This window comes from Balaenoptera musculus, chromosome 5, assembly GCF_009873245.2.
Source record: "Balaenoptera musculus isolate JJ_BM4_2016_0621 chromosome 5, mBalMus1.pri.v3, whole genome shotgun sequence".
NCBI lineage: Eukaryota > Metazoa > Chordata > Mammalia > Artiodactyla > Balaenopteridae > Balaenoptera > Balaenoptera musculus.
In genome coordinates this window covers 114,852,976-114,879,881 of record NC_045789.1, presented here as the reverse complement: position 1 = coordinate 114,879,881, position 26,906 = coordinate 114,852,976, and the positions used below count along the sequence as shown (strand labels likewise).

At 37.7% G+C, this 26,906-nt stretch overlaps 1 protein-coding gene across 2 annotated transcripts in view; it reads left to right on the top strand.

Annotated features, from left to right (window-relative positions):
- The window catches only part of LOC118895758 (bifunctional heparan sulfate N-deacetylase/N-sulfotransferase 4), a 235,915-nt gene that overhangs the window by 161,626 nt on the left and 47,383 nt on the right, over positions 1-26,906 (top strand). For both annotated transcript variants that reach the window (XM_036853273.1, XM_036853272.1), the window contains exon 6: positions 25,819-26,001. In XM_036853273.1, coding sequence (XP_036709168.1) covers positions 25,819-26,001 — 183 coding nt within the window. The remainder of the gene's footprint in view (positions 1-25,818; positions 26,002-26,906) is intronic.

Here is a 26,906-nt window from a genome sequence, read left to right as displayed (position 1 = left end):
TTGATCATGGTGTATGACCCTTTTAATGTGCTCTTGGATTCTTTTGCTAGTATTTTGTTGAGGATTTTTACATCAATGTTCATCAGTGATATTGGCCTGTAGTTTTCTTTCTTTGTGACATATTAGTCTGGTTTTGGTGTCAGGATGATGGTGGCCTCGTATAATGAGTTTGGGAGTGTTCCTCCCTCTGCTATATTTTGGAAGAGTTTGAGAAGTTTAGAGAACATTCTCTAAATGTTTGATAGAATTCTCCTGTGAAGCCATCTGGTCCTGGGCTTTTGTTTGTTGAAGATTTTTAATCACAGTCTCAATTTCAGTGATTGTGATTGGTCATTTATATTTTCTATTTCTTCCTAGTTCAGTCTCAGCAGGTTGTGTTTTCTAAGAATGTGTCCATTCCTTCCAGGTTGTCCATTTTATTGGCAAGTAGTTGCTTGCAGTAATTTCTCATGATCCTTTGTATTTCTGCAATGTCAGTTGTTACTTCTCCATTTTCATTTCTAATTCTATGATTTGAGTCTTCTCCCTTTTTTCTTGATGAGTCTGGCTAATGGTTTATCAATTTTGTTTATGTTCTCAAAGAACCAGCTTTTAGTTTTATTGATCTTTGCTATCGTTTCCTTCATTTCTTTTTCATTTATTTCTGATCTGATCTTTATGATTTCTTTCCTTCTGCTAACTTTGGGGGTTTTTTTATCTTGTTTCTCTAATTGCTTTAGGTGTAAGGTTAGGTTGTTTATTTGAGATGTTTCTTGTTTCTTAAGGTAGCATTGTATTGCTATAAACTTCCCTCTTAGAACTGCTTTTGCTGCATCCCATAGGTTTTGGGTTGTCGTGTTTTCATTGTCATTTGTTTCTAGGTATTTTTTGATTTCCTCTTTTATTTCTTCAGTGGTCTCTTGGTTATTAAGTAGTGTATGGTTTAGCCTCCATGTGTTTGTATTTCTTACAGATTTTTTCCTGTAATTGATATCTAGTCTCATAGCATTGTGGTCAGAAAAGATACTTGATACAATTTCAATTTTCTTAAATTTACCAAGGCTTGACTTGTGACCCAAGATATGATCTATCCTGGAGAATCTTCCATGAGCACTTGAGAAGAAAGTGTATTCTGTTGTTTTGGGATGGAATGTCCTATAAATATCAATTAAGTCCATCTTCTTTAATGCATCATTTAATGCTTCTGTTTCCTTATTTATTTTCATTTTGGATGATCTGTCCATTGTTGAAAGTGGGGTGTTAAAGTCCCCTACTATGATTGTGTTACTGTCGATTTCCCCGTTTATGGCTGTTAGTATTTGCCTTATGTATTGAGGTGCTTCTATTTTGGGTGCATAGGTATTTACAATTGTTATATCGTCTTCTTGGATTGATCCCTTGATCATTATGTAGTGTCCTTCTTTGTCTCTTGTAATAGTCTTTATTTTAAAGACTTTTGTCTGATATGAGAATTGCTACTCCAGCTTTCTTTTGATTTCCATTTGCATGGAATATCTTTTTCCATCCCCTCACTTTCAGTCTGTATGTTTCCCTAGGTCTGAAGTGGGTCTCTTGTAGACAGCATATATATGGGTCTTGTTTTTGTATCCATTCAGCCAGTCTATGTCTTTTCGTTGCAGCATTTAGTCCATTTACATTTAAAGTAATTATCGATATGCATGTTCCTATTACCATTTTCTTGATTGTTTTGGGTTCGTTATTGTAGGTCTTTTCCTTCTCTTGTTTTTCCTGCCTAGAGAAGTTCCGTTAGCATTTGTTGTAAAGCTGGTTTGGTGGTGCTGAATTCTTTTAGCTTTTGCTTGTCTGTAAAGGTTTTAATTTCTCCGTCAAATCTGAATGAGATCCTTGCTGGGTAGAGTAATCTTGGTTGTAGGTTTTTTCCCTTTCATCACTTTAAATATGTCCTGCCACACCCTTCTGGCTTGCAGAGTTTCTGCTGAAAGATCAGCTGTTAACCCTATGGGGATTCCCTTGTATGGTATTTGTTGCTTTTCCCTTGCTGCTTTTAATATTTTTTCTTTGTATTTAATTTTTGCTAGTTTGATTAATATGTGCCTTGGCATGTTTCTCCTTGGATTTATCCTCTATGGGACTCTCTGTGGTTCCTGGACTTGATTAACTATTTCCTTTCCCATATTAGGGAAGTTTTCAACTATAATCTCTTCAGATATTTTCTCAGTCCCTTTCTTTTTCTCTTCTTCTGGGACCCCTATAACTCGAATGTTGGTGCGTTTAATGTTGTCCCAGAAGTCTCTGAGACTGTCCTCAATTCTTTTCATTCTTTTTTCTTTATTCTGCTCTGCAGTAGTTATTCCCACTTTTTTGTCTTCCAGGTCACTTATCCATTCTTCTGCCTCTGTTATTCTGCTATTGATTCCTTCTAGAGAATTTTTAATTTCGTTTATTGTGTTGTTCATCATTGTTTGTTTGCTCTTTAGTTCTTCTAGGTCCTTGTTAAACGTTTCTTGTATTTTCTCCATTCTATTTCCAAGATTTTGGATCATCTTTACTATCATTATTCTGAATTCTTTTTCAGGTAGACTGCCTATTTCCTCTTCATTTGTTAGGTCTGGTGGGGTTTTGCCTTGCTCCTTCATCTGCTGTGTGCTTCTCTGTCTTCTCATTTTGCTTAACTTACTGTGTTTGGGGTCTCCTTTTCGCAGGCTGCAGGTTCGTAGTTCCTGTTGTTTTTGGTGTCTGCCCCCAATGGCTAATGTTGGTTCAGTGGGTTATGTAGGCTTCCTGGTGGAGGGGACTGGTGCCTGTGTTCTGGCGGATGAAGCTGGAGCTTGTCTTTCTGGTGGGCAGGTCTGCGTCTGGTGGTTTTTTGGGGGGTGTCTGTGATCTTATTATGATTTTAGGCAACCTCTCTGCTAATGGGTGGGGTTGTGTTCCTGTCTTGCTAGTTGTTTGGCATAGGGTGTCCAGCACTGTAGCTTGCTGGTCGTTGATTGGAGCTGGGTCTTGGCGTTGTGATGGAGATCTCTGGGAGATTTTTGCCATTTGACATTATATGGAGCTGGGAGGTCTCTGGTGGACCAATGTCCTGAACTCGGTTCTCCCACCTCAGAGACACAGGCCTGATGCCCAGCCGGAACACCAAGACCCTATCAGCCACACGGCTCTGAATAAAAGGGAGAAAAAAAGAAAGAAAGAAAAAAGAAAAGAAAAGAAAGAAAGAGAAAGAAAGAAAATAATAAAATAAAATAAAGTTATTAAAATAAATAATAAAAAATAATTATTAAAAAATAAATTAAAAAATTTAAAGGTAATAAAAAAAAGAAGAAGAGAGCAACCAAACCAAAAAACAAATCCACCACTGATAAGAAATGCTAAAAAGTATACAAAAAAAAAAAAAAAAGGACAGACAGAACCCTAGTACAAATGGTAAAAGCAAAGCTATACAGAGAAAATCACACAGAAGCATACACATTCACACTCACAAAAAAAGAAAAAGGAACAAAATATATACATCATTGCTCCCAAAGTCTACTGCCTCAATTTGGAATGATTCATTTTCTATTCAGGTATTCCACAGATGCAGGGTACATCAAGTTGATTGTGGAGATTTAATCCGCTGCTCCTGAGGCTGCTGGGAGAGATTTCCCTTTCTCTTCTTTGTTCGCACAGCTCCTGGGCTTCAGCTTTAGATTTGGCCCCGCCTCTGCGTGTAGGTCGCCTGAGGGCATCTGTTCTTCGCTCAGACAGGACGGGGTTAAAGGAGCAGCTGATTCGGGGGATCTGGCTCACTCAGCCTGGGGGGAGGGAGGGGTACTGAGGCGGGGCGAGCCTGCGGCGGCAGAGGCCATCATGACGTTGCACCAGCCTGAGGCGCTCCGAGCGTTCTCCCGGGGAAGTTGTCCCTGGATCACGGGACCCTGGCAGTGGTGGGCTGCACAGGCTCCCGGGAGGGGCGGTGTGGAGAGTGACCTGTGCTCGCACACAGGCTCCTTGGTGGTGGCAGCAGCAGCCTTAGCGTCTCATGCCCGTCTCTGGGGCCTGCGCTGATAGCCGCGGCTTGCGCCCGTCTCTGGAGCTCATTTAGGTGGTGCTCTTAATCCCCTCTCCTCGCGCACCGCGAAACAAAGAGGGAAGAAAAAGTCTCTTGCCTCTTCGGCAGCTGCAGACTTTTTCCCGGACTCCCTCCTGGCTAGCTGTGGTGCGCTAACCCCTTCAGGCTGTGTTCACGCAGCCAACCCCAGTCCTCTCCCTGCCCGAAGCCCGAGCCTCAGCTCCCAGCCCCGCCCGCCCCTGTGGCTGAGCAGACTAGCCTCTCAGGCTGGTGAGTGCTGCTCGGCACCGAGCCTCTGTGCGGGAATCTCTCTGCTTTGCCCTCCGCACCCCTGTTGCTGCACTCTCCTCCGTGGCTCCGAAGCTTCCCCCCTCCGCCACCCGCAGTCTCTGCCCGCGAAGGGGCTTCCTAGTGTGTGGAAACCTTTCCTCCTTCATGGCTCCCTCCCACTGGTGCAGGTCCCGTCCCTATTCTTTTGTCTCCTTTTTTTCTTTTTTCTTTTGCCCTACCGAGGTACGTGGGGAGCTTCTTGCCTTTTGGGAGGTCTGAGTTCTTCTGCCAGCGTTCAGTCGGTGTTCTGTAGGAGTTGTTCCACATGTAGATGTATTTCTGATGTATTTGTGGGGAGGAAGGTGATCTCCGCGTCTTACTCTTCCACCATCTTGAAGCTCCTCTGAAGGCTATTTTAGAATAAAGAGACTAGATGATTGTAGGCAAAGTGATAATGGAGAGTAGGTAGAATAAATTTGCAAGAGTATGTCTTAGAATAGGAGAAGGGTTTGGGTAATTAATAGGAAAAATGCCGTGAGGACAGAGGAGAGTACCACTAAGAGTACACAGGATTAACTTTGGGCGGACCAGCCTAGTCTATGCTATTCTGAGAAGCAGGAAGAGTGAAAAAGAGGATAAAGTTTTTTGGAGATATTAGGAAATAAGTTGCAGGAGCCCTTAACTATCTCTTATATTGAGATAGGAATAACAACTGTTATTTCTGCTAGGGGAAAGTTTCTGCATTGTAGTCAACTTCCATAATTTTACTGAAAATATTGGTGGTGATGACTCTTGAGGAAAAGGTGTTTGGGGGCTTCTCTCAGGACATTTCCCATGAATGAGTCACCGTCTAGTTACTTGTAAGGTGATCCTATAGGCAAGGCTTTGTGCGTTAATGAAGTTTTATCAGAATGCCCCTGACTTACTGCTGTTATTTATTTAAAGGTGCTCTAACACTTTATTTATATTCCTACTTACAGTCTTCCCAATAAACTATATTAGATTTGTAAATATTCTTACCCCCCAAACTATAACTTGGAAAATGGTACAAATGTAGACACTACAAAAAGAGATGCCAAGAGACTTTAGAAAGAAAGCGGAACTTTCTGGTTTTAACTACTAAAAATTTGTATACTTGCTATACAATGATTAAAAGAACTATCAGTGGATAAGACAACAAATGATTTGGTGCTTTGGAGTTTCCAAAGAATAGCTTGAGAAAGGTGCCAAGATTTCTTAAGATCCATCTCTGTCATTATTGTACTTTCATTGAACATTCAAAAACACAGTATTCACTGTGAACCAAGTACTTTTCTTCTCGCGATAATCTTATGATGTGGGTATCATTATCCCCAGTTTGCAGATGGAGTCACTGAGGTTCTAAGAAGCTAAATAAATGCCCCAAGGCCAAAAGCTAGAAAAAGATGAAATTGTAAATTACATACGGGTGAATTTGATATCAAGTTCTGTGCTTTTTTCTCATGCAATCTACCTCCCTGGAAGGTGTAGCTGTTCCATTTAGAGACAGCACATAACATTTTTTAAAGAAGTTTATAATTGATGCTTACTTTGACATTTTCTAAAGGTCTTTGTAAACCTCTAAGAGGATTATCAATTTTGCTGCACCTCTCTTGAGTTTAGTGTTTTGTTCCAAGTATGACTTAACTTCAAACACATTATTACCTAAAGTGAAAACAGGTTTTATTATCCGTGCCAGATATCACATTCAGCATAGTCGTATTATATGACTTAGTATGTTCTTCAAGGTCATCTTCAGTCTACTCCCTTCTTTGACTACTCCTTAATATTTGATAAGAAATAACCAGTTATATAACGTATGTTATATATAATGTATGTTTATCACCTGTCTAAAGTAAATGGGACCAAAATCCATTTAGTGTAAAATGTACTAAGATGAGCCACTTACAAGTATCTTGCAAAGGCAATCTGAAAGAATATCCCCATTTTCCAAAGAAAGGACTACAAATTGAAATATTCACTTTGGTGGCAAAGGGGATAGGGATAGCTGTTCTTTTGCTCAAAAACATGTGCTTTTTTGAGATATAAAAATCTATGGTTTGAAAATGTAGATATGCATATTTTATACCATAAAGGATGTTATTTAAGAAAGTATGGTAATATCCAGCCTGCCTAAATATGAGGAAGGGGTAGCTCAGCAGAGATGTGTGGATGAGAACTGGAGGTGGAAATGACATAAGAAAAAGAAAGAAAGAAAGAGAGAAAGAGAGAAAGAAAGAAAGAAAGGAAGGAAAGATGGAGGGGAAGGGGGAAGGGAAGGAAGGAAGGAAGGGGAGAGGGAAGGAAGGAAGGAGGGAGGGAAGGAAGGAAAAAAGAAAAGGAAAGAAATAAAGGAAAATAAATCTAAAGTAGAAATAAATTACTTTTTCTGATCCCCAAAGTACCAAAAATGTAGAATGAGAAAGCAAATCAGAATGACTATGGGATGTAAGATCCAGTACCTAAACTATCATGATCTCTACAGAAGAAATAGTGACCAATTGTCTTTCTTAGGGCCAAAGTCAAGGGCTACTCATTTATCAGGAAAGTAGTAACAAGGCCAAAAAATTAAACATGTTAAGGAGGAAATTTTTATCAAATGTAAAAAAAAAAAAAAATTGTGGATTAACAAGAAAATGATACATTGCACATAGAATACTGTTTAAGAGGGTTTGAGAATCATAAACTCCTTGTGTTTTAAACCCAATCTGTGTTATTGTGTGTAGGTTATGTAATCTCTGTTTCAGCTTCTTCAGCGATTAAATAAGCATTATAGGGCAATTGCAAAGACTAGAATATAGGCACTACTTTGTGAGTACTAGTGATTAGACATTTTTAAACTTCAACTGTCCTCTGACTCAGTGACTAGGCAAATAAATGCTTTTAAGCTTGAGCCTTAATAAATGAGCAGCTTGAAACTGAACTGATTCTACTTCTCAGGTGTATTATTTCTCCCTGGAATTTTCGTCACTGGTAGTAGAGTGTAGTTACGTTCTAAGACAGTGCTAGCTGCAATGAATAAGGGAGAGAGCAGCCGAATCAATATGAAAACTCCAGTAGAAGGTTTGCTAGGACCCAGACAACCCATTATTTGAGAAGAATCTGTTTCCCTTTTTATCATAATGATGGCAATAAAGGAAACCTGAGATTACCTAGTGATAACAAGTGGGAAATCCCTGGGTAAAGTATGTGTCCTTTGCCCACCTGTAGTCCAAAAGGTGAAAAAGTTAAATTGCATAGGGAAAATAAACTCATTACTTTAGTAAATGAATTGAATGTGTTCCAGGTGAGCAAAGATGTTATCTAACATTTCAGGAATTTTAAATGCCAAATTACCTTTAGCTAGATAGCTTGGGATTTCATAGAATAATTATGGAACAGATCTACACATGGATGCCTGTTTGTTTTTGTGCCAACAGGCAGACAGGAGATGTTTATAAGTTTTAATCACAGAGCCTCTTCTGTGTAGCTGCAGCTGAATGTCAATTTAGCCTTAATCGAAAACTCGACACTAAACCTTATTAGAGGTATGTGCAGGTGGACATTTCCTTAAACACTTCTCACTTAAGCACTGACCACTTTCTTGCTCAGGTTTGAAATGTTCTCCTGAATGATTCTCAAAACAATCCAGATTCCATTGTCACAATATTTGCTAATTTCTATTTATCCAGCTCTTTCTTTACGTTAAAAAATCACATTTAATTTTTGAAGTACATTAATATTTACAGCAAAGAGTTTGCTGCTGCTTCTTAGAGTATACCAAGTTAGACCCAGATATTCTTAAAAGTCTTTATTCATAAATTACCTGGTTTCTCCTCTAGAAACTGATTTTGAATTCAGATTCTTTGAGAACCAAACTTTAGCACATTTAGGAATACTTGGTTTCACATTTGCCTCTTGTCGCTGCATCGTTGTTTTCTGAGTGTAATTCACAATGGACTCATTGCTATTATGCACCTCTTAAAAAGCACCTACATAGGCCTATCTGACAGATAATATCACATACTCCCTAAAATGCATAACTCTCTCTTATCTTTTCTGGTTTTCTCAGTCCTCCTGTGAGTTCCTTTGTTTGTAAGGGGTTCATAAGTCTAAGCCCTCTGTACTGTACTCACATAAAAATATTCAAAACTTCTGTTTGTTATTTGCCAACAAGCAGGCAGGAGATACAGAGATATGGAAGATCCAGAGCCACGTAAGCTGCTGGATTTCTCTCTTTCCATCTTTCATCACGTGTTTCTCATTTTCTCATTGACTGAAGCAGCAGATGGTATCTAAGAGTAAGAGAAATCAATTTTTCCCATCAAAAAATGATTAGTTCTACCAAAAAACACATGGTAATGAGCAAAACTATAAACTGTAAACATAAAAATGTAAGAGGTTTATAATACTTTAAAAATTAGACAATACTCAATAGTGTACAACCCGCTCCCTTGTTTAGGTTCACAACCTAATTGCTCATGTCACAAATATTTCTCTTCACCAAGAATTGGCAATGTGAAATCTTCACACAGGGTGGAAAATAACTTGCAGGAAAACAGTAAACAGCTACAAGAAAGTGTTTTCTGCATCCACCCAAAGAGTTGCTCAGTGAATCCAGGGACTTGTCTCTACGTTCTGAAGAATTTGATGGACATTCAGTTCCTTGTTCAATTCCAAGAATGAAGTAGGGGTGCTGCATGGACCAATACTTCTCTACTACATAAGACAGTGAAACAAGCCCCCAATGTTATATGCCACCCACGCCTTCACTTATCACCCCAAAAATATCTTTCTCAACGCTGGTTGATTCAGTGATCTCTTCTGTCTGGCCTCAAGCTTTCCTAAGCTACATCCCACTGTCTAGCTACATAAATCCTCTACTCCTACCAAAATGGTGTGCTCATTAGTTTGCTGGGGGCACCATAACAAAATACCACAGACCAGGTGGCTTAAACAGCAATTACTTTCTCACAGCTCTGGAGACTAGAAGTCCATGATCCTGAGGCCTCTCTCGTTGGCTCTCAGATGCCCACTTTCTTGCCATGTCCTCACATGGTCTTTTCTCTGTGCTCATGTATCCTTGGTATCACTTTCTTCTTTTTATAATGTCACCAGCTAGATTGGATTAGGGCCCATACTAAAGGCCACATTTTAGCGTAATCACTTCTTTAAAGTTTATATCTCCAAATAGTCCCATTCTGACATATTGGGGGTTAGTGCTTCAACGAATGAATTTTAAGGGAACACCACCAGCTCATAAAACTTGCTATTCTCCAATGTGCCTTATCTGTCCCATTTGCATACTTTCCTTCCTATCCAAAGTGAAATAATACCAAACACTTTCTTCTAGAGGTAGTCAAAATTTACTTATATTCAAAGTATAATTGAAGTTCCTTTTATTTTGTGAATTCTTCCTGGACTGTTCCAATGCACTGAAGACCTCCTCTCTGTTTTCAAAGCAAATGCTATCTATTGTGTTCATCCAACATCCTTATAACATGTTTGCATTGCTTGTTTTCATAATTTTTACCTTTCTTTCTCTGTTGACATTTTCACTGGATTATATTTTGTTTCTACATAATAATTGTCAATGGTTCCAGGTAAGTATAACTCCATAAAACTAGGACAGATGCTGAAATTGTTCAATACTTTCTTTTTACATCTGTTTTTCCCTACTAAATGGTGATACCATGAAAATATTAGTGTTATAATTAATAATAAGTTTATTAAGAGCACAAAGAGATTTTCAAATTGCATGAGTACTTGAAGAATTTAAAAGGTTGTTTTTTCTTTAATTTAAATATTTTAAGTAGCCATATATTGATCAAGCAGTCTTTCACTTCTCTCTTCATGACTTTCTAAATTTCAATATGGATGTTTAAAGGAAAAAATATTTGGGGTTCACTTTTTAGAAAAGGCAATGGAAATTCCATTTTATTTGTAACAATATTACACAGTTGCTTAGTGTGCCTCACAGGTCCCATTAATGAAGTTACTGAAATTCATGAGGAGATAAGTGAAAGATTGTTTGATCACTATATGGTGGCTTAAAATATTTAAATTAAAGGAAAAGCAACTTTTCAAATTTGCAAGCATTCATTCAATTTGAAAACTATCTCTTTATGCTCTTGATTTATAAATTTGTATAGCCAAAAAAGAAATTGTACTGCATTTTATTTTTTTTGTTTGCATTTTATTTTTTAAAAGTATTTTTATGACTTTAAACTCATTATCTGTAGAATAGTTATTAGTTTTATTAATTAATATAAATGTATGTCTTAATAAATGATAAATTTTAAAATACAAACAACTGGTTAATGAAACCATGCTTCAAAATGAGTGAGCTATGAAATATATAATTTTTGATGCCCTGCTTTTAGCCATTTATATATTTGTTGAGTACCTTCTTCAAAGTTTAAAAAACTGGCAACACATGACCTAAATTCAATTCACAGATATGTTTTGTTTGGGAGGAATATTGTTCACCATTACTTAAAAATGTAAATGTATTAACAAAGTTTATATGAAGTCTTGAAAAGAAGCATGGCCATCTACTGGAGAGTAGAGAGCAAAGCATGAGCTTGCTAGGTCAATACTGACACCACCACCCCTGATTGTCTTGAATGTGAATTTGAGCTTTCTATCATGTGCATCTTGTTTTTGTTTTGCTTTCTTAAATTTATAAATCCAAACTATTTTATTATACTTTAACTGCTGGCCCCTACGTTCATCTGAGTGTGTGGTTCCTGTTCTGTCTTATGCCAGGAACTATGCAGAGTCCAAGATAAAGAAATGTATAAAATTTTTCCCTGCTCCAGATATGCTCACAATCCAGTGGAAAAAATAATTAATTAATTAAAATATAATAAACAAGCGTATAAAGCCATATTCAAAATGCTATGGGAACACAGAAGAGAGAAAAAATTTCATTCACATGTTGCCTCTTTGTCCTTTCATTGAAGAAATATTACAAAGACAACATTTAACTCTTCTGTCAGATGTGCTGAAATAAAAAACACACGATATCAATACAAGTACCAAATTATAGCACAGGAACAATTTTCGGGCACATAAATTACTTTTGTTTCAGGAGCAAAAGGGTCATGAATACGAAAAGTGTTGAATTCTGAGACAATTTGTCATTATTAAAATTAGTGCTCTGTCAATCCAAAATCTCTGTTTCAGCAATCCTTCTGTGTTACTGCAGCTGCTGGTTGAGTTACCAGATCCACGTGGTCCAGGAGATCCAACAGCAGTGAATGGACTATACTTTCTAATCTGTAATAGCAGATTGTGATCTGTAATGGTAGACTGTCAGGAGATGCTACATGTTAAACACTCAAATCTCAAAGAACTGCTGTGACAGATAACCAAGGATGGAGCTGTCTTGGTACTGAGAAATGCACACTTGACAGGAATGTTTTTGTTCACAAGGCTATTCATGTATTTAAAAATATAGCCTTCTGGCATGCAGATCAGATTTTGACAGCTTGGAAATTATAGGACATTTTGCTAGTTCAATAAAAGGAGTGAGGCCAGCAAAACCCATAGTTATATCAGCACACAGTATAAAGCAGAAAATAGGAAAATGGTAGACAGAAGTTTAAAAAATGGTGAAATGAAAAGATAATTTTTTCTTCATATCTGACCATTGCAAAACCATAAAGGTCACAAGTCACTGAGATGACTATCACACAGTAGGGTCATTTTAGCCGCCTGGCTCACTTTAATCAAAATTTCAGTACCCCTATTTTTAAATATGTATTTTGATATTATTTGTCAATCATGATGTTTCAATAGAGGAGTTATTCTAATATTCTTCATTTAGCATTAGGTGGAACACCATTCATATCCTTTACATGACTTCTTTACTAAAAGACAACAAAGAAAAAAAAACCAAACCACAGATACATTTAAATGAGAAACAATACCTCTTAAAAGTTAATTCAAATCAATATTATAAATGGATATTGATTTAACCCATGTTAAAGCAAATTTTAACGTAGATATAAGCATTACCTATGTTAAAGTGTTTAGATAAAATAATTTTAAAGGTACCATATCACTGTGAACTATTAGAGAACTATTATTGGAAAACATATGATTATATAATAAGTTTATTGAGAACTCTACATGTGCTACATTGAACCTTGCTTCCTGCAGGGTAGGGGATTCAATAAGACTATCTTAACCAGAATCCATAACTCTCTGACCACTCCTAGTTATAAGAACATTATAAATATTTTAAGTTGAAAGTTGTGACTTTAAACCCAAAGATTTTTCCTTCTCCCGATGTTGACTGTGTCTGCTTGTCTCCCCAGTAGCTTGGAGTTTGTGTAGGTGTGCACACAAGTCTACATATGGATGTGCAAGTGAATATGTCTGAGCGTGTATGTGCATGAGTGTACCTGCACATGTGTGTGTGTGAAGAGTATATGTGTGAGTGTGCAAAGTCTGGTGTCTGTTCTTGGCAATGTATGTACTCTTTATTCATGAAATCCTTCTTGTTCTGGAGCCAACTTTTCTCAAATAAAAATAGGTACTCTAGCTTTCTTTGTTTTATGTCAGCATGACATATTTTTCTCCATCCTTCTGCTTTTAACCTGGTTGAGTCATATTTAAGGTGGGTTTCTTGTAGACAACATATAGAGTCTTGATTTTTTGATCCATTCTTATAATCTCTATCTTTAATTGTTGGATTTAGAACATTTACAATTAATGGGATTATTGATAGTTGGATTAGTATCTACCATGTTATAACTGTTTTCTATTTGTTGCATTTGCTCTTGCCCCCCTTTCTTTTTTGGTCTTTGCTGGTTTTAATTGGACATTTTAAATGACTCCATTTTATTTCCTCTTTTAGCATGTCAATTATACTCCTTTTAAAAAGATTTTTAGTGGTGGCCCTAGAGTTTGCAATATACATTTTTAACTAACCTGTGATTACTTTCAAATAACACTGTACTGTTTCACATGCAGTGCAGGTACCTGTACCAGAGTATTCCGAATTCTCCCTTCCCATTCCTTATGACATTCTGTATCTATAAAGTGAGTAGTTTAAAGTATAAAAATACACTTTAAAAGATTGAAAATATTGTTAATTTACAGAAAGTACTTTGAGATAATTTCAATCTCTGTCTACCAGTCATTACTAAGAAATCCCTTGTCCCACTTCTCTTCCATTCCATTACTTTGGCAAATCCCCAATTCTGGAAGAATTCAACTGTCTGCCCCCTTCAGATCTATAGCTGGCTTCTAACTGACAAAATACTGGAGAATATCATACAGCTTGGAGTCTCTGTAAATTTATGTGGTCTCAACAGACCCCTCAGAGCAACCATAGCAAGAGCCTGTGCTTCCCTTTTGAACTTTCTCTCTGGTTCCCTGTAGCCACTGTTTTAGAGCTTTTGTTTCTCAATCTTTTCTTCTATTCATTCCTCTATTGTTTCCTATTTTGGTAAAATTGTTCTAGTATCCAGCCAGTTACCTAAGCCAGAAAACTGAGTGTCATCTTTGATCGCTTCTTTGTTTCACTTTTCACATATGATCAAACACAGATCATTAGAGATTCATTATTTTTTCCATCTTTATAGAGATATAATTGACATATTGTATAAGTTTAAGATGTACAACAAGGTGATTTGATACACATACATCACAAAATGATTACCACTGTAAGGTTAGTTAACACCTCCATCACCTCACATAATTATCATTGTGTGTGTGTGTGCGTGTGCATGTGTGTGCGTGTGTGTGTGCGGTGAGAACAATTACGATTTGCTCTCTTGGCAACTTTTGAGTATATAATAGAGTATATGGTACGGTATTGTTAGCTATAATCACTATGCTGTCCATTAGATCCTCAGAACTTATTCCTCTTATAGTTGGAAGTTTGTATCCTTTGACCAACATCTCCCCATTTCTCCCACCTCAGAACCCCTGGTAACCACCATTTTACTCTCTGTTACTATGAGTTTGACTTTTTTAGATTTTTTTAGATTCCACATATAAGTGATATCATAGAGTATTTGTGTTTCTCTGTTTACCTTATTTCACTTAGCAGAATGCCCGCGAAGTCCATCCATTGTTTTAAATGGCAGGATTTCCTCCTTTCTCATGGCTGAATAATATCCCATGACCTCCATGTCTTTGGGGTCAGTTACTGGAAGATTACTGTGATCCTTTGGTGTTTCCTTGATTTTTCACGTTCTTTGAAGTCTTGCATCTCCGTCTTCACATTTGAAGTAGTAATCACCTCCTCCAGTCTTTAGTAACTGACTTTGGGAGAGAAATACCTTCCTTCAGCCCTGCTAGAGATTCTGAGGTTTTCTCAGCCCTTCTTAAATACACTTTCTCCACACTTCTGTCTTTTGAGAGAGTTCTTAATTGTATGCCTTCTCTTGATCCTGTAACGTACCAGGATGGCTTCTGACAGTCTCCCTTTTGCTTTCCCAGGGGTGGAGCTAAAGCTGAAATTTGTAGTCTCTTAATAGGCCTGGCTCCCTGTGCATGTTCATTAGCTGTCTGCCGAGGCTCTTGCTGCCCTTGGAGCGTGCGCTGAGAGCCGGCCACAGCGTAGAAGTGTGTGTGGGTGAGGCGTGCAGGGCTCTGGGGTTTCCTGTAGGCCATGTGGGGGAATCTGCAGACAGGCATGCCCAGAGGCTTCTGGATGGGCTTCCTGATGGAGTCTGAGAAGCAGTTAGTAGGATCCACAACCTTTGAATCCCTCTGAGAGCCTTATCTGCCGCTCTCCCAGCCTCTTCCCACCTCCCAGTCATACAGCTCATGGCTCAGGGTGCTGGAGGGAGTGAGAGACACGTAGCCCTCTTTGGCGGCATCCTGCGTAGCTGGGGAAGCTGGGTGCTCCTTCACCAGCTTTCACTTTCCCCTCAGGAGGAATCATGGGTTGAGAAAATGTCTCTTGGCCCTGAACTATGCTGTCTTGGGGGAAAGGTGATGTGCGGTAACCTCAAACTCTTCCTCTTACCCTCTCCAATGCATCCAAACTCATTTTTTTCTTTTCTCTCTAACGGTGATGTGTTGGAATTTCTCCACTGGAATCTGGACTTCCACAAGGGCTCTCTCATCAATGGGTGATTGTCTAAGACAGTGTTCTCCAGGGACCCCTGGACCGAATCCAAGAGGGGCCGGACTCAGTTCATAGGCCACTGCAGGGACCACAGCTGGGACTGAGGTCTGTATGCCTATTACTCTCCTCCCACCAACACACACACACATACACACACACAAACACAGGTGGGATAGACTCCTTCTATGTCCCTTGGCATGTGATGCTGGATCCCACAGCTCTCTCAAAGGTACTTTGGTCCATGGATGTATGCCAGATTGTTATTGTTTGAAGGAAAGACACAAATAAGGGGCATCTTATTCAGCCACATTGCTGACATCACTGCTGGAGATTGATTATCTTAATATCACCCGAATCTATTTAATTTCTCTCCTTTCCCATGGCCACTGGCCAGGTCATCATTATCTCCCAATCATATGCCTAGAAAAACCTCCTAAATGACTCCTGACCTCCAATCTTCACCCTTTTTCATAAAGCACTCAGGATATATTTCCTAAAATGCATATCTGACTCTCTCTCACCCCTACGCAAAATCTGTCAGTGTTTCTCCATTGTTCTTAGGATTAAAGCCCAAACCCTTCAAGAATTTAAAAGATTGATATGACTGGTCTTTTCTTTTCTCTTGCTACCTTACCCCTTTGCATGGACTACATTGCATTTTTAGTTTCTGGAATGTAAACTTTCACCAACACAGTTCCTTCTTCTAACACATGACCTCAGCCTCATGTCACCCACTCCTACTCCAATCCATTCTCTCACCTGAAGTGTCCCTAACTCATCACTTTTCAGATCTTAGCTCCAAGGTTCTTTTTTTTTTTCAAGAAGCCTTCCACAAGTCTTAGATCAATGCCCAACTGCCTGCATCTGTGTGATGTCGTAGAGCAGGGAATTTCCACATCACATTGTATTATAATCTGCTATGTTCTTTTCTATATCAACACTTAATCCTAGACTCCTTTAGGCAAAAACTATTCATAAGTTATTCACAATTATATTTCCAGTTCCTAATAGACTGGCACTTAGTAGGCATTTAATAAATATTTGTCAATTGCTTGATTGTTTGAATAAATAAAAATTACTTTTTTTCCCCCTGAAAACTGTTGAACTCTGATACTGTTAGTGCAGCTTACACCAATCACTAATGGACATGTTTTCTCTACCCAGGGGCTGAACTGCCCGTGATTATTTGCAGGGTTATGAATTTGCACTTCAATGACTTTTATGTGGCATCATTGCAACATGGTTGGAAAGGATATTTGATGTCTTGAAAAGAGAGTAGTGCTAAGTAGCTCAGATGGAAAGCAGCTTTGGTAGTTTGTCTTTGTGTAAAATGGTAGATCTTTTTTCAAAATCAGGGCATTCTAAAAGGCAATTACTGTCACATCTAAAACCTCAGTTCTGACTTAACTATTAAAGCAAGACAAAACACAAATATATGCAATAACAATATGGTTGTGAGCATGTGTTGCCTTTTAATGACTTAGGCCTCTATTAATGTACAAGAAAAATGGAGAGCTAAGCTCCTACACACTGAAATAGAGCAGGAGCCTTCTGTTCTCTGTTAGAACAGCTGCCCTATTTCCGGCTGCTTTGACGAAATCACTGCCCAACTTCTTTATTCAGGAGGATCAGTGTTTACACTCTAGCTGGTCTTGAATCAAAACAGTTCTGATTTGTTAATAATTCACTAACCAAATATTATGACTGAAAAACTGGGACACTGGTAAATAATCAGATGCAGAATGGAACTTCTGTTGCATTTAGTCTGATAATGGAAATGGAAAACACAAATAAAAAAATGTAATTTAGCCGTTCATTGTATCCTGTTAAATGCCAGCTGTTTTCAGGGATTGAGGATAGAATGTTTTGGTTTTCCCGTCACATCTTTAGAATATGGGAATAATTGGAAAGCAATTAAGTTATTTCACATTTTCTACTAGCAAAAGAAGTGTATGGTACCAAGGATTCATTTGTTTATTCAATAAATATTTGTTGTGCGCCTAGTATTGCCAAACTTCTTACAAACTCTGAGGAGATAGCAGCAGTAGAGTGTCTAGACACAGGGAGTTTACATTCTAACACGGGAGTGAGGAAACAATAAATAACCAAACAAATACATAATATGGCAAGCGATGAGTGCCTTTAGGGGCAAGGGAGAGGGCTGGAGGCGCTCTTTGATTTAGGGTGCATAGGGGTAAAGCAAAGCAGACCTCAGCTCATGGCACTACTACCCTTGAGTCCTGTCTGTAAAATCTCCTCATGGCACTTTTTGAAATGAAACAAAGGATTCCATTTAACAATCTCCTCCTATACTGATTTTTAACTGCAGCTGTCAGAGGTGAATCTGGGGGGTAAAATTTGCATTTATTAAGAAATTACATGAAGACTACAAAAGAGCTTCATATATTAGGTATCAAACTTAGTGATTTTTACTCTGGTGTAAATATACCCAACATTTTCTGTTTTGACTAGAAATCACAGTAATTATTATAAGCACCATATATGCAGTTATTTCAGCGGAACAAAGAAACACCGACTTTGCTTCTAAAACATATTATTATCGCTGAGATATATATCAACTAATTTAAAATTATATTTGATATGTTAACTACTCCATAGTTACCTTACTTGAATGTGCATAATGATGATAAATTTTATACAATGTTTTTCATTTTACAAAATATTTTGGAATTCCCCAACTCATTGGAGCATCACGTAGAACTGTAAAGTAAGGTATTGTTTCCATTTACAGTAGAAAAGTCAGAGATTCAGAGAAATTAATTGATATGGTAAGGCAGAGACAGTCCTCAAACCCAGGCATTCTGGTTCCAAATTTCACATTGCTACTGTCCCACTGTGTGCAAACCAAACCAATGTGAATTATAACAGCAACCCAAAGTCCTTTCTCTATATTTTCTGACTTATGCAATAGAGACTCCCAGGATAATATTTTAATTACTAACTCTTTTGTTTTTTAAACTGTTTGATTAGCATTGTTTTCTTCATTAAACCTGCTCCAAATTAAAAACAAAGGTTTAGTTTGGGTTTTTTCTGTTTGTTTGTTTTTTACACGCCCAAGAAAAGTCTTCCTTTTAATAGTCAAGGGTGTGGGGTATTAAAACATCAACTAAGAATAGTAATTAATTATAAATGCCTGTGGTGATGCACATCTTACATGAAACCACATTGAAAGTCACGTGGAGCAAAAGAGCTCCCTCTGCTTAGTGGTTTAGTTTCACTTAAGTTTCCTGAGTGGTTGAATCAATAGATTCAGTAGAGTTCAGTTTACTCAGTAGAGATTTAAAGCCATGAACTAAATCATTCCTACTTTTTTCCTGTCCATCTGCCCTACAGATGGTGAGATATGTTTGATTTTGGAGCTATTCTTTGCTTCTCTTTCTTCCTTTTGTTCTCTTCCTTCCTGCCCACCTGCCTTCTTCCCTCCCTCCATGCTTCCCTCCCTTCCTTCGTTCCTTTCTTCCTTCTTTCTTTCCATTCTGTATTCCTTTCTTCTTCTTCTCCTCTTTTTCTTTCTCCTTCTAAGAGTAGTTCTTAGAGAGATATATCTTGAAGGGTCTGTTAAAATCAAACATGTTTCTTTAAGATTGGAAGGTTGGGGTTACTTTTAATTTCTATAACACATTTATATTAAGAAATATGTTAATCTTTGCATATGAAATAACCATTTCTCTCTTCAGTAGGAATTATCTTGAAATGTTCAGAGTCAATAATCAGTTGAAATGTATGTGTGTAGAAATATAAATATTGAAATATTGACTTTTATTTCTTATACTTCTAAAAAATTTTAATACATAAGTGAAATTTTATGTTGGATCAATTCTAGGAAAAGTACACAAAGAAATGTTAGTTTTAACCTAATATTGTTACAAATAAAATCTACCAGGTAATTAAAATGATAGAAGGAGAAAAAGCAGAAAATAAAAGTTAGATGAACTTGCTGCCAAAGTCTCTGGCAGAACACTGGATGTGAGAGAGCACTGATTCTGAACTCGCATGCCCAACTTTGAGCACTGATTTGCTAGGATTTCCTCTATAGTCTCAGAAAGATCACTTAAACCCTTTGATCTTCATTTCCTTTTCTTTAAAAATTAGGATGAGTTCTTAGTACCTAATCAATACAACAAAAATGAACATAAAATCCCATGGCAAAGTTATTAAATAAATTCACATTAAGAGTCAACAACATCGGGCTTCCCTGGTGGCTCAGTGGTTGAGAATCTGCCTGCTAATGCGGGGGACACGGGTTCAAGCCCTGGTCTGGGAAGATCCCACATGCCGCGGAGCAACTGGGCCCGTGAGCCACAACTACTGAGCCTGCGCGTCTGGAGCCTGTGCTCCGCAACAAGAGAGGCCGCGATAGTGAGAGGCCCGCGCACCGCGATGAAGAGTGGCCCCCGCTTGCCGCAACTAGAGAAAGCCCTAGCACAGAAACGAAGACCCAACATAGCAATCAATCAATCAATCAATCAATAAAAAATCTTTAAAAAAAAAAAAAGAGTCAACAACATCATGTGTTTAAAAGAGATCAATCATTGACCAATCATTCAATATATGATACATTTTTTAAAAAATAAACTTGTATATCTCAATAGTGAATTCCAATCTAATGATGGGTTTTAGATTGAGTGGCAGAGTAATATAATTATATTAGGTTTGGGCAAATATTCCTTACTCTTGGCATCTGAAGACATAGATGTATACATATACCAACTTATTAGTTGCCCAGGACCAAAAAGTAGTACCTGGGGGGCCTCTAATTATTTCACAACAATTATGTCATTGGTGTTTAAATCTGGAAATGTACCGGCATACAAATTGGTAATGTTAAGCATAATCTGACTCTTAGTATCTTTTGTCCGGTTCCAGCCTATATTCAGAACAAATGAAGACATAAAATTGCCTTTTATAGGAAAAATACGAGTATGATGCCACAGCACATAAGATGAGCCATCAAAGATGCCTTCCCCTTATTTCTATCTGTCTTCACATTTTATGAGAACTAAAAGCCTAATCAATAATTTAACAAACTAATGGACATATTTTTAGACACAATGGACTCTTTCTGAAAAGCAGTACACTGACAGGGCCACAGAGGCAAAAATGGAAACTAACTGCTAATATTTAATGTTTATCTTGAAAAGTTCTGTGCTGTGTCATGAGCACAGGGCAAGCTGCCTTAAAACAGAGTACATCTCTTCTTGCTCTGCAAAGCTATTGTTTCTGTATTTGTTATAATAATGTGTTTTTCCTATGAGCTATGTATCCAACAACTCTGTAAATGATTTCATTTTTAAAGGCACTATAAGGCACAGAACTGATATCCAAATATTTAATGTGTATTTTAAATAAGAATACATGCTCTAAAAAGATTTTAAATTCTAATTTAAGATACTATACTTGATATTCTGGTTATGGATATTAATATCCATACAATTTACAGTGACATTGTGCTTGTCATACAAGTAGGAAAAGCCAGAAAACTATTCTGGTATTGGCAGTCTGAAAATATTTTAGCTCAATTTGGAGAAGGTTGATGCTTCATTTTCTGGATAAAATAAAGCCTTTGTTTTTTATTTTATTTTTCCCTTTTTCCTTTATCCTTTCTGCTTAGTAAGAGAGGCAAAGTAAAATGCTATACAAAACAATTGTATGACTTGCAATTAAAGACTCAGAAGAACAGCCACTTGCCCACATTTACATAATATTGATACTATCCTGTTTGCCTCTACAACAGGCAGTGCTTTTACCCACATTTAAAGATTATCCTTAGAGTTCCATTATTTTTATGCAATTCCCTATTATCAAGATTTATACATCACTTTATTTAAAACCTCCTTTTTCCTTGGACTATAGACACATCATTAAATGGATTTATTCCACAGGTAATGATCTTCCTAAATTTAGTGCATGCATATTGCATCTGACATTGAGAAATGCTGTTATATATTTTTAATGAATAATTAGACTATGAAAGTGCCTTCAAGATTGGTTTTTAATTTTTACAAGATAAAAGGAAGAATTTAGATTTGTTTCTTGTTCGGTTATAATGGAGTTGAGAGTGTTGAGAGTTGAGGAAGGGGCATATGTAGCAGCGTCAATGAAAAGGTGGGGGGCAGCCCAGAGGCCAGCTTGGTGACAGAAGCCCGACCTCGGTGACCCCTCTGGAAGGCCTGCTGCAGGTGGCCTGCTGACATTAGCATTTGATATCTTATTCTTAAACTCATCCATCAAACACGGTGTCATTGCCCATCTTTATCATGTGAGAGGTAAACTGCTGCTGTCCGAATCCATGCAGATCTCTGAGCTGCAATATTTCAAGGTACAGTGGGTTTGCATCTGCAAATCATTTGCACCAATGTAGCACAGTCATACCTTTTCTAGATGGTGCTTTGGGGAGTATTGAGCCAGAATAGTCTTACTGTATCCTTAAGGAAATAACAATCAAAATAAATAAATAAATAATAGCACAGAATAAGTGGAGGAACATACACTGTCATATAAAAAATAATAGCGGACTTCCCTGGTGGCGTGGTGGTTAAGTATCCGCCTGCCAATGCAGGGCACATGGGTTCAAGCCCTGGTCCGGGAAGATCCCACATGCCGTGGAGCAAATAAGCCCGCGTGCCACAACTACTGAGCCTGCGCTCTAGAGCCCGTGAGCTATAGCTACCGACCCTGTGAGCCACAGCTACTGAGCCCGCGTGCCTGGAGCCCGTGCTCCGCAACAAGAGAAGCCACTGCAATGAGAAGCCTGTGCACAGCAACGAAGAGTAGCCCCCGCTCGCCGCAACTAGAGAAAGCCCACACGCAGCAACGAAGACCCAACGCAGCCAAAAATAAATAAATAGATAAATGAAAAAAAAATATTAAAAAAATAGTAATAATAATAATAACAATATACTATGTCTGTGAAAAATTATTTGCAAATATTTCATACTGCATTTCTTTCAACTTCCCTTATTTATGCTTCAAACCACATCCATTCTTAATTTGTCTTATTCTTCCTACACTCTCTGACTAGGTTTTGCTTTTTTTTTTTATAAACAAGCCATGTGGCCAGAAATACTGAAACTAAAATGTTCTGTCTGCACAATAGCTGCTTTTAGCAAGTCAGATATGCACAGTTAAGCTGTGCTTGCAGAATCTTTCTTCTGAAAGTGCAGTCAATTGACCATGTGCCAGCACTAATATATTTCTAGCCAGTAAAGCATGTACACATGCTACCCTGTACACAGTGATTTCAACTGTTGTGGCCAGGGTGCTCATCTTTTTTCTCGGCAAAGGAACATTTAAATGCAGAAGCATGCCTCAGCTTAGAACCATGCAACATCTCCAGGCCCTGCTTTCTTCCAAAGGTGGATTTTCCATTTGCCCTGCATCAGTGTTATACTTCCTTCAGAAAGCAAGGCTTGTTCTCTTAAAGAAATTCTGGATAAATGACTTAGAATTAGCGGGCCACAAAATCAGTTAGAAGCATTATGGCAATACCCTAACAAAATGGTATACATCTGCCCATGATATAAAAATAATTTTCACAGTATTCTTCAAGTAGTATTTTTATTTACAATTTTGTCCGATTTTAGACACTTACAGGTGCCTTAAAGTTCCATCTTAAAATAACAGTGCTAGAGGGCAGGTGGCAGATTTCTAGGACGTTATTGTATTTCTTCAGGCATTCAGGCGCTAGCCTGGTTTTTCAGTCCCAAGAAACTATAATTATCACGGAGAACACTGCTTACACTGTCTTATTTCTTAATTACAGTAACAACATGAGATAAATGCATACTTATTGGGATCAAATGCATATTATTTGGTGGTGATTACAAAGAAGTTCTCATGACAAAGATTGCAATTATATGGTCATCAAGTACTGATACTATGTTATGTTCTAAAAACTCTATAATTAAGTCCTGCCAAGAGGGCACTTCCTATTTGAAAAAAAGAAAAAGAGCTTAAGAGTGAGAGAGAGTTTGGCCAATGTAAAACTCAGTGACATAGTTACCCTGGGCCTGTTCAAATGATTCCACATGAATCTTAAGATCATTGTATCAGCTAGCATTTGAGGGCTTTAATTTAAATTTCTATCTAAACAAGCTACGTAAAGAATATTCTTTAAAATAGCTTTTCTCTTTTTTTGACCTTTAGAATGAAAAGCTTTGAATATACCCCGGTGGGGGGGGGGGGGGATGGACTGGAAATATGATAGGAGTGATACTGCCTTCAAAGATAAATTTGCAGTCTGTCAGTAAAATTCTTTTCAAATATTATAATTCGTTGTCTGAAAAGTTTTCATGTAAGATTCCAAAAATAATTTATGTTCTGTCATTCTGATTTTAAAAAATGACTTTAAGTTGCCAAGATAATACTTACATAAATTTTCCACTTTCTTCTATAAATAGATATTCTTTGTCTTTTATTTTCAAAATGGCAAATGGAAAACGATGGATTTCAAACTCTATACATAAAACTATTTGGGTGAAGGTTTCAGATATATCATGTGTCAGATTTGCCTAGGTTTTAAGTTCTGCTCTGCCATTGACTAGATGTGAGACTTGAACAAATTATTTCACTGTGCCTCAGTTTCTTCATCTGTAGAAGGGAACAATAACTGTACCTACCTTGTAAGATTGTTGTGAGGACTTAATCATTTCATACATGTAAAGGGCTTAGATTTATGCCTAGCATATAGTAAGCACTATATACTTTTTAGGTGATATTTACGGGGAATAGGCCAAGTTCTCCCACTCTCTTCCCCACCTTCAACCTTGGTGAGGAGTTATCTTTAATCATCTTAATGGGCTTTCCTCAGAGGATCCTTTTCAGCATTCTAGTAAAGGGCATTCCATGAACCTGATACCTTTGACTTACACTACCTTATCAGAGTGGTTTTTTTTAATTCTTGTGCAAACTAATGCTCTATTATTTTTTTTCTTCTAGTTTTATTGAGATATAATTGACATACAGCAGTGTATAAGTTTAAGGTGTACAGCACAATGATTTGACTTAACATACATTATGAAATGATGACCACAATAAGTTTAGTGACCATCCATCATTTTATATAGATACAGAATTAAAGAAATATTGTCTCCTCATGATGAGAACTTAGGATTTCCTCTCTTACCAACTTTCGTACATAACATAGAGCAACGTTCGTTATCTTTATCGTATTGTGTATCACATCCCTCATAGTTATTTAGCTTGTAACTGGAAGGTTGTACCTTTTGACTGCCTTCATCCAATTCCCCCTCCTCCAGTACCCACTCCCCGCCACCGGCTCTGGTAGCCACAGATCTGATCTCTTTTTCTATGAGTTTGTATATTTGTTTGTTTGTTTGTTTTTTGAGGTATAATTGGCCTACCACACTATATTAGTTCCTGGTTCACAACATATTGATTCATTATTTCTATACATTTAAAAATGACCACATGATAAGTCTAGTTACCATCTATCACCATACAAAAATATTAAATATTTGTTGACTGTATTCCCCACACTGTACGTTTCATACTCATGAGTCATTAGACCACCAAAAAAACAAACAAACAAGTTTTCTTGAGTTTGATTTCATTTCAACCTGTATACATATCTATACCGAAAAAGGTCTGGAACAGTTTTTAAATTTTAGAACTGGTCTAATTCTGGTTCTTCTCTAGGTTGGGAGTTATTAGATTACTGGATTTGATAGTTCTGATTCCACAATGGGGGGAAAAACTGATATGTAAAGTAATACTATACTTTTAATGAGCAGTGAGGGGATGCCAATCCCAATTTCAATTTTTATTTTAAGAGTGAGCTTAAAAGTGACTTTGAAATAGAAATCAAATGTGTGGCTTTCTACCTGTATTAGTCTTTGCAAGCTGCCATAATAAGACACCACAGACCGGATGGTTTAAACAATGGACATTTATTTTCTCACAGTTCTGGAGGCTAGAAGTCCGTGATCGAGGTGCCAGAAAATTCAGTTTCTGGTGAGACTTCTCTTCCTGACTTAAAGAGAGCCGCCCTCTGGCTGTGTTCCCAATTGGCCTCTTTTCTGTGCATTGCAGGGAGGAGGGATAGAGACAGAAAGAGACAGAGAGAGAGGAAGAGAGAGAAAGAGAGAGGGAGGGAATGCACTGTGGTGTCTGTTTCTTTTCTTATAAGGGCATCAGACCTATCAGATTAGGGTCCCACCCTTATGACTCCATTTAAGCTTAAGTACCTCCTTAAAGAACCTATCTTTGAATACAGTCACATTGGGAGTTACGGTTTCAACATATGAATGTGGGTGCGGTGTACACAATTCCGTCCATAACACCCCACCTGAAACGATAATTGTACTTCTCATGAAATTCAGTGTTTAGGTGAGGTACTTCCTAGAGCTTGTATGCGACTTTTGAGCATATGCATATGATATTTATGGTCATTTTTTTTTTTTTTCAGATCAGCATTTTCATGACCCATTTGTCAAACTATGGGAATGACCGCCTAGGGCTGTACACCTTTGTGAACTTGGCCAACTTCGCGCAGAGCTGGACCAACCTGAAATTGCAAACTCTGCCTCCAGTGCAACTAGCCCACAAGTACTTTGAGCTCTTCCCTGAGCAGAAAGACCCTCTCTGGCAGGTAACACTGCACATTCTCTCCTGGGCTGAAAGAAAAGAAACTAGCAATTTGTGAGTGCCGAGTTTGTGTTAGGAACTCTGCTGGAGATACTAAAACTGTCATTTAATGCAAACTTCTTCTTCATCCAATAGTTTCATTCTCTTCAATAATATTTTTTATTTGTTTTATGGATTAAGTGTTCGCATTTTGGATTTGTTTTTCTGGGATTTTGTTAGTTGGTCAGTCAGTTTGGAAGTTTTGCATTGAGGATGTTGTTTTATTGTTGGTTTTTTCTCAGAGCGAATCACTTTGACTTGCATTTAGTGTGGGCACTAACTAGCAGTAAAATGGTTAGGCATTGGGTATCTAGGAAGATAGAAACCAAGGACCACCTTATCTAAGAGTGTAGAACTAGACCCTGATATGTGTGTGTACAACACAGATAGTCTAAATAAAAAAGGGAAAAGCAATTTTTACTTCATGCTCATACAGGTTCTATCTTTAAGATGTCTTTGTGCGGTTTTTTTTAAATCTAATCTTTTGCTAGGATCATATCTATTAATAAAGAAGGAATTGTCAGTTTTAGGATTGCTTTTATGAATAATTCAACTTTATGTGGGAGCTACTGAGCCTCAGTGCATGAAAATGTAAATGAGCTGCTTCTTACCATTTATCTAGGAAAATGCCACCTTCCACTTTCTCGGTTCTTTATGCATCAGATTACATTGACCCTTACAATCAATAAGCTGGCTGCAGAGAGCAGATCATATGGGCTCCTGCTAAGTAGTCAGCAGAGGGCTAGCATCCTCGTTAATGAGAAATCACTGCAAAACAGACTTTTTACCATCCTCTCTCCCTCTCCTGTGTTTCTATTCCATAATTCGTGTTACATGCCCCTCTGTGTCTATATGGTCAGGAATTCATCC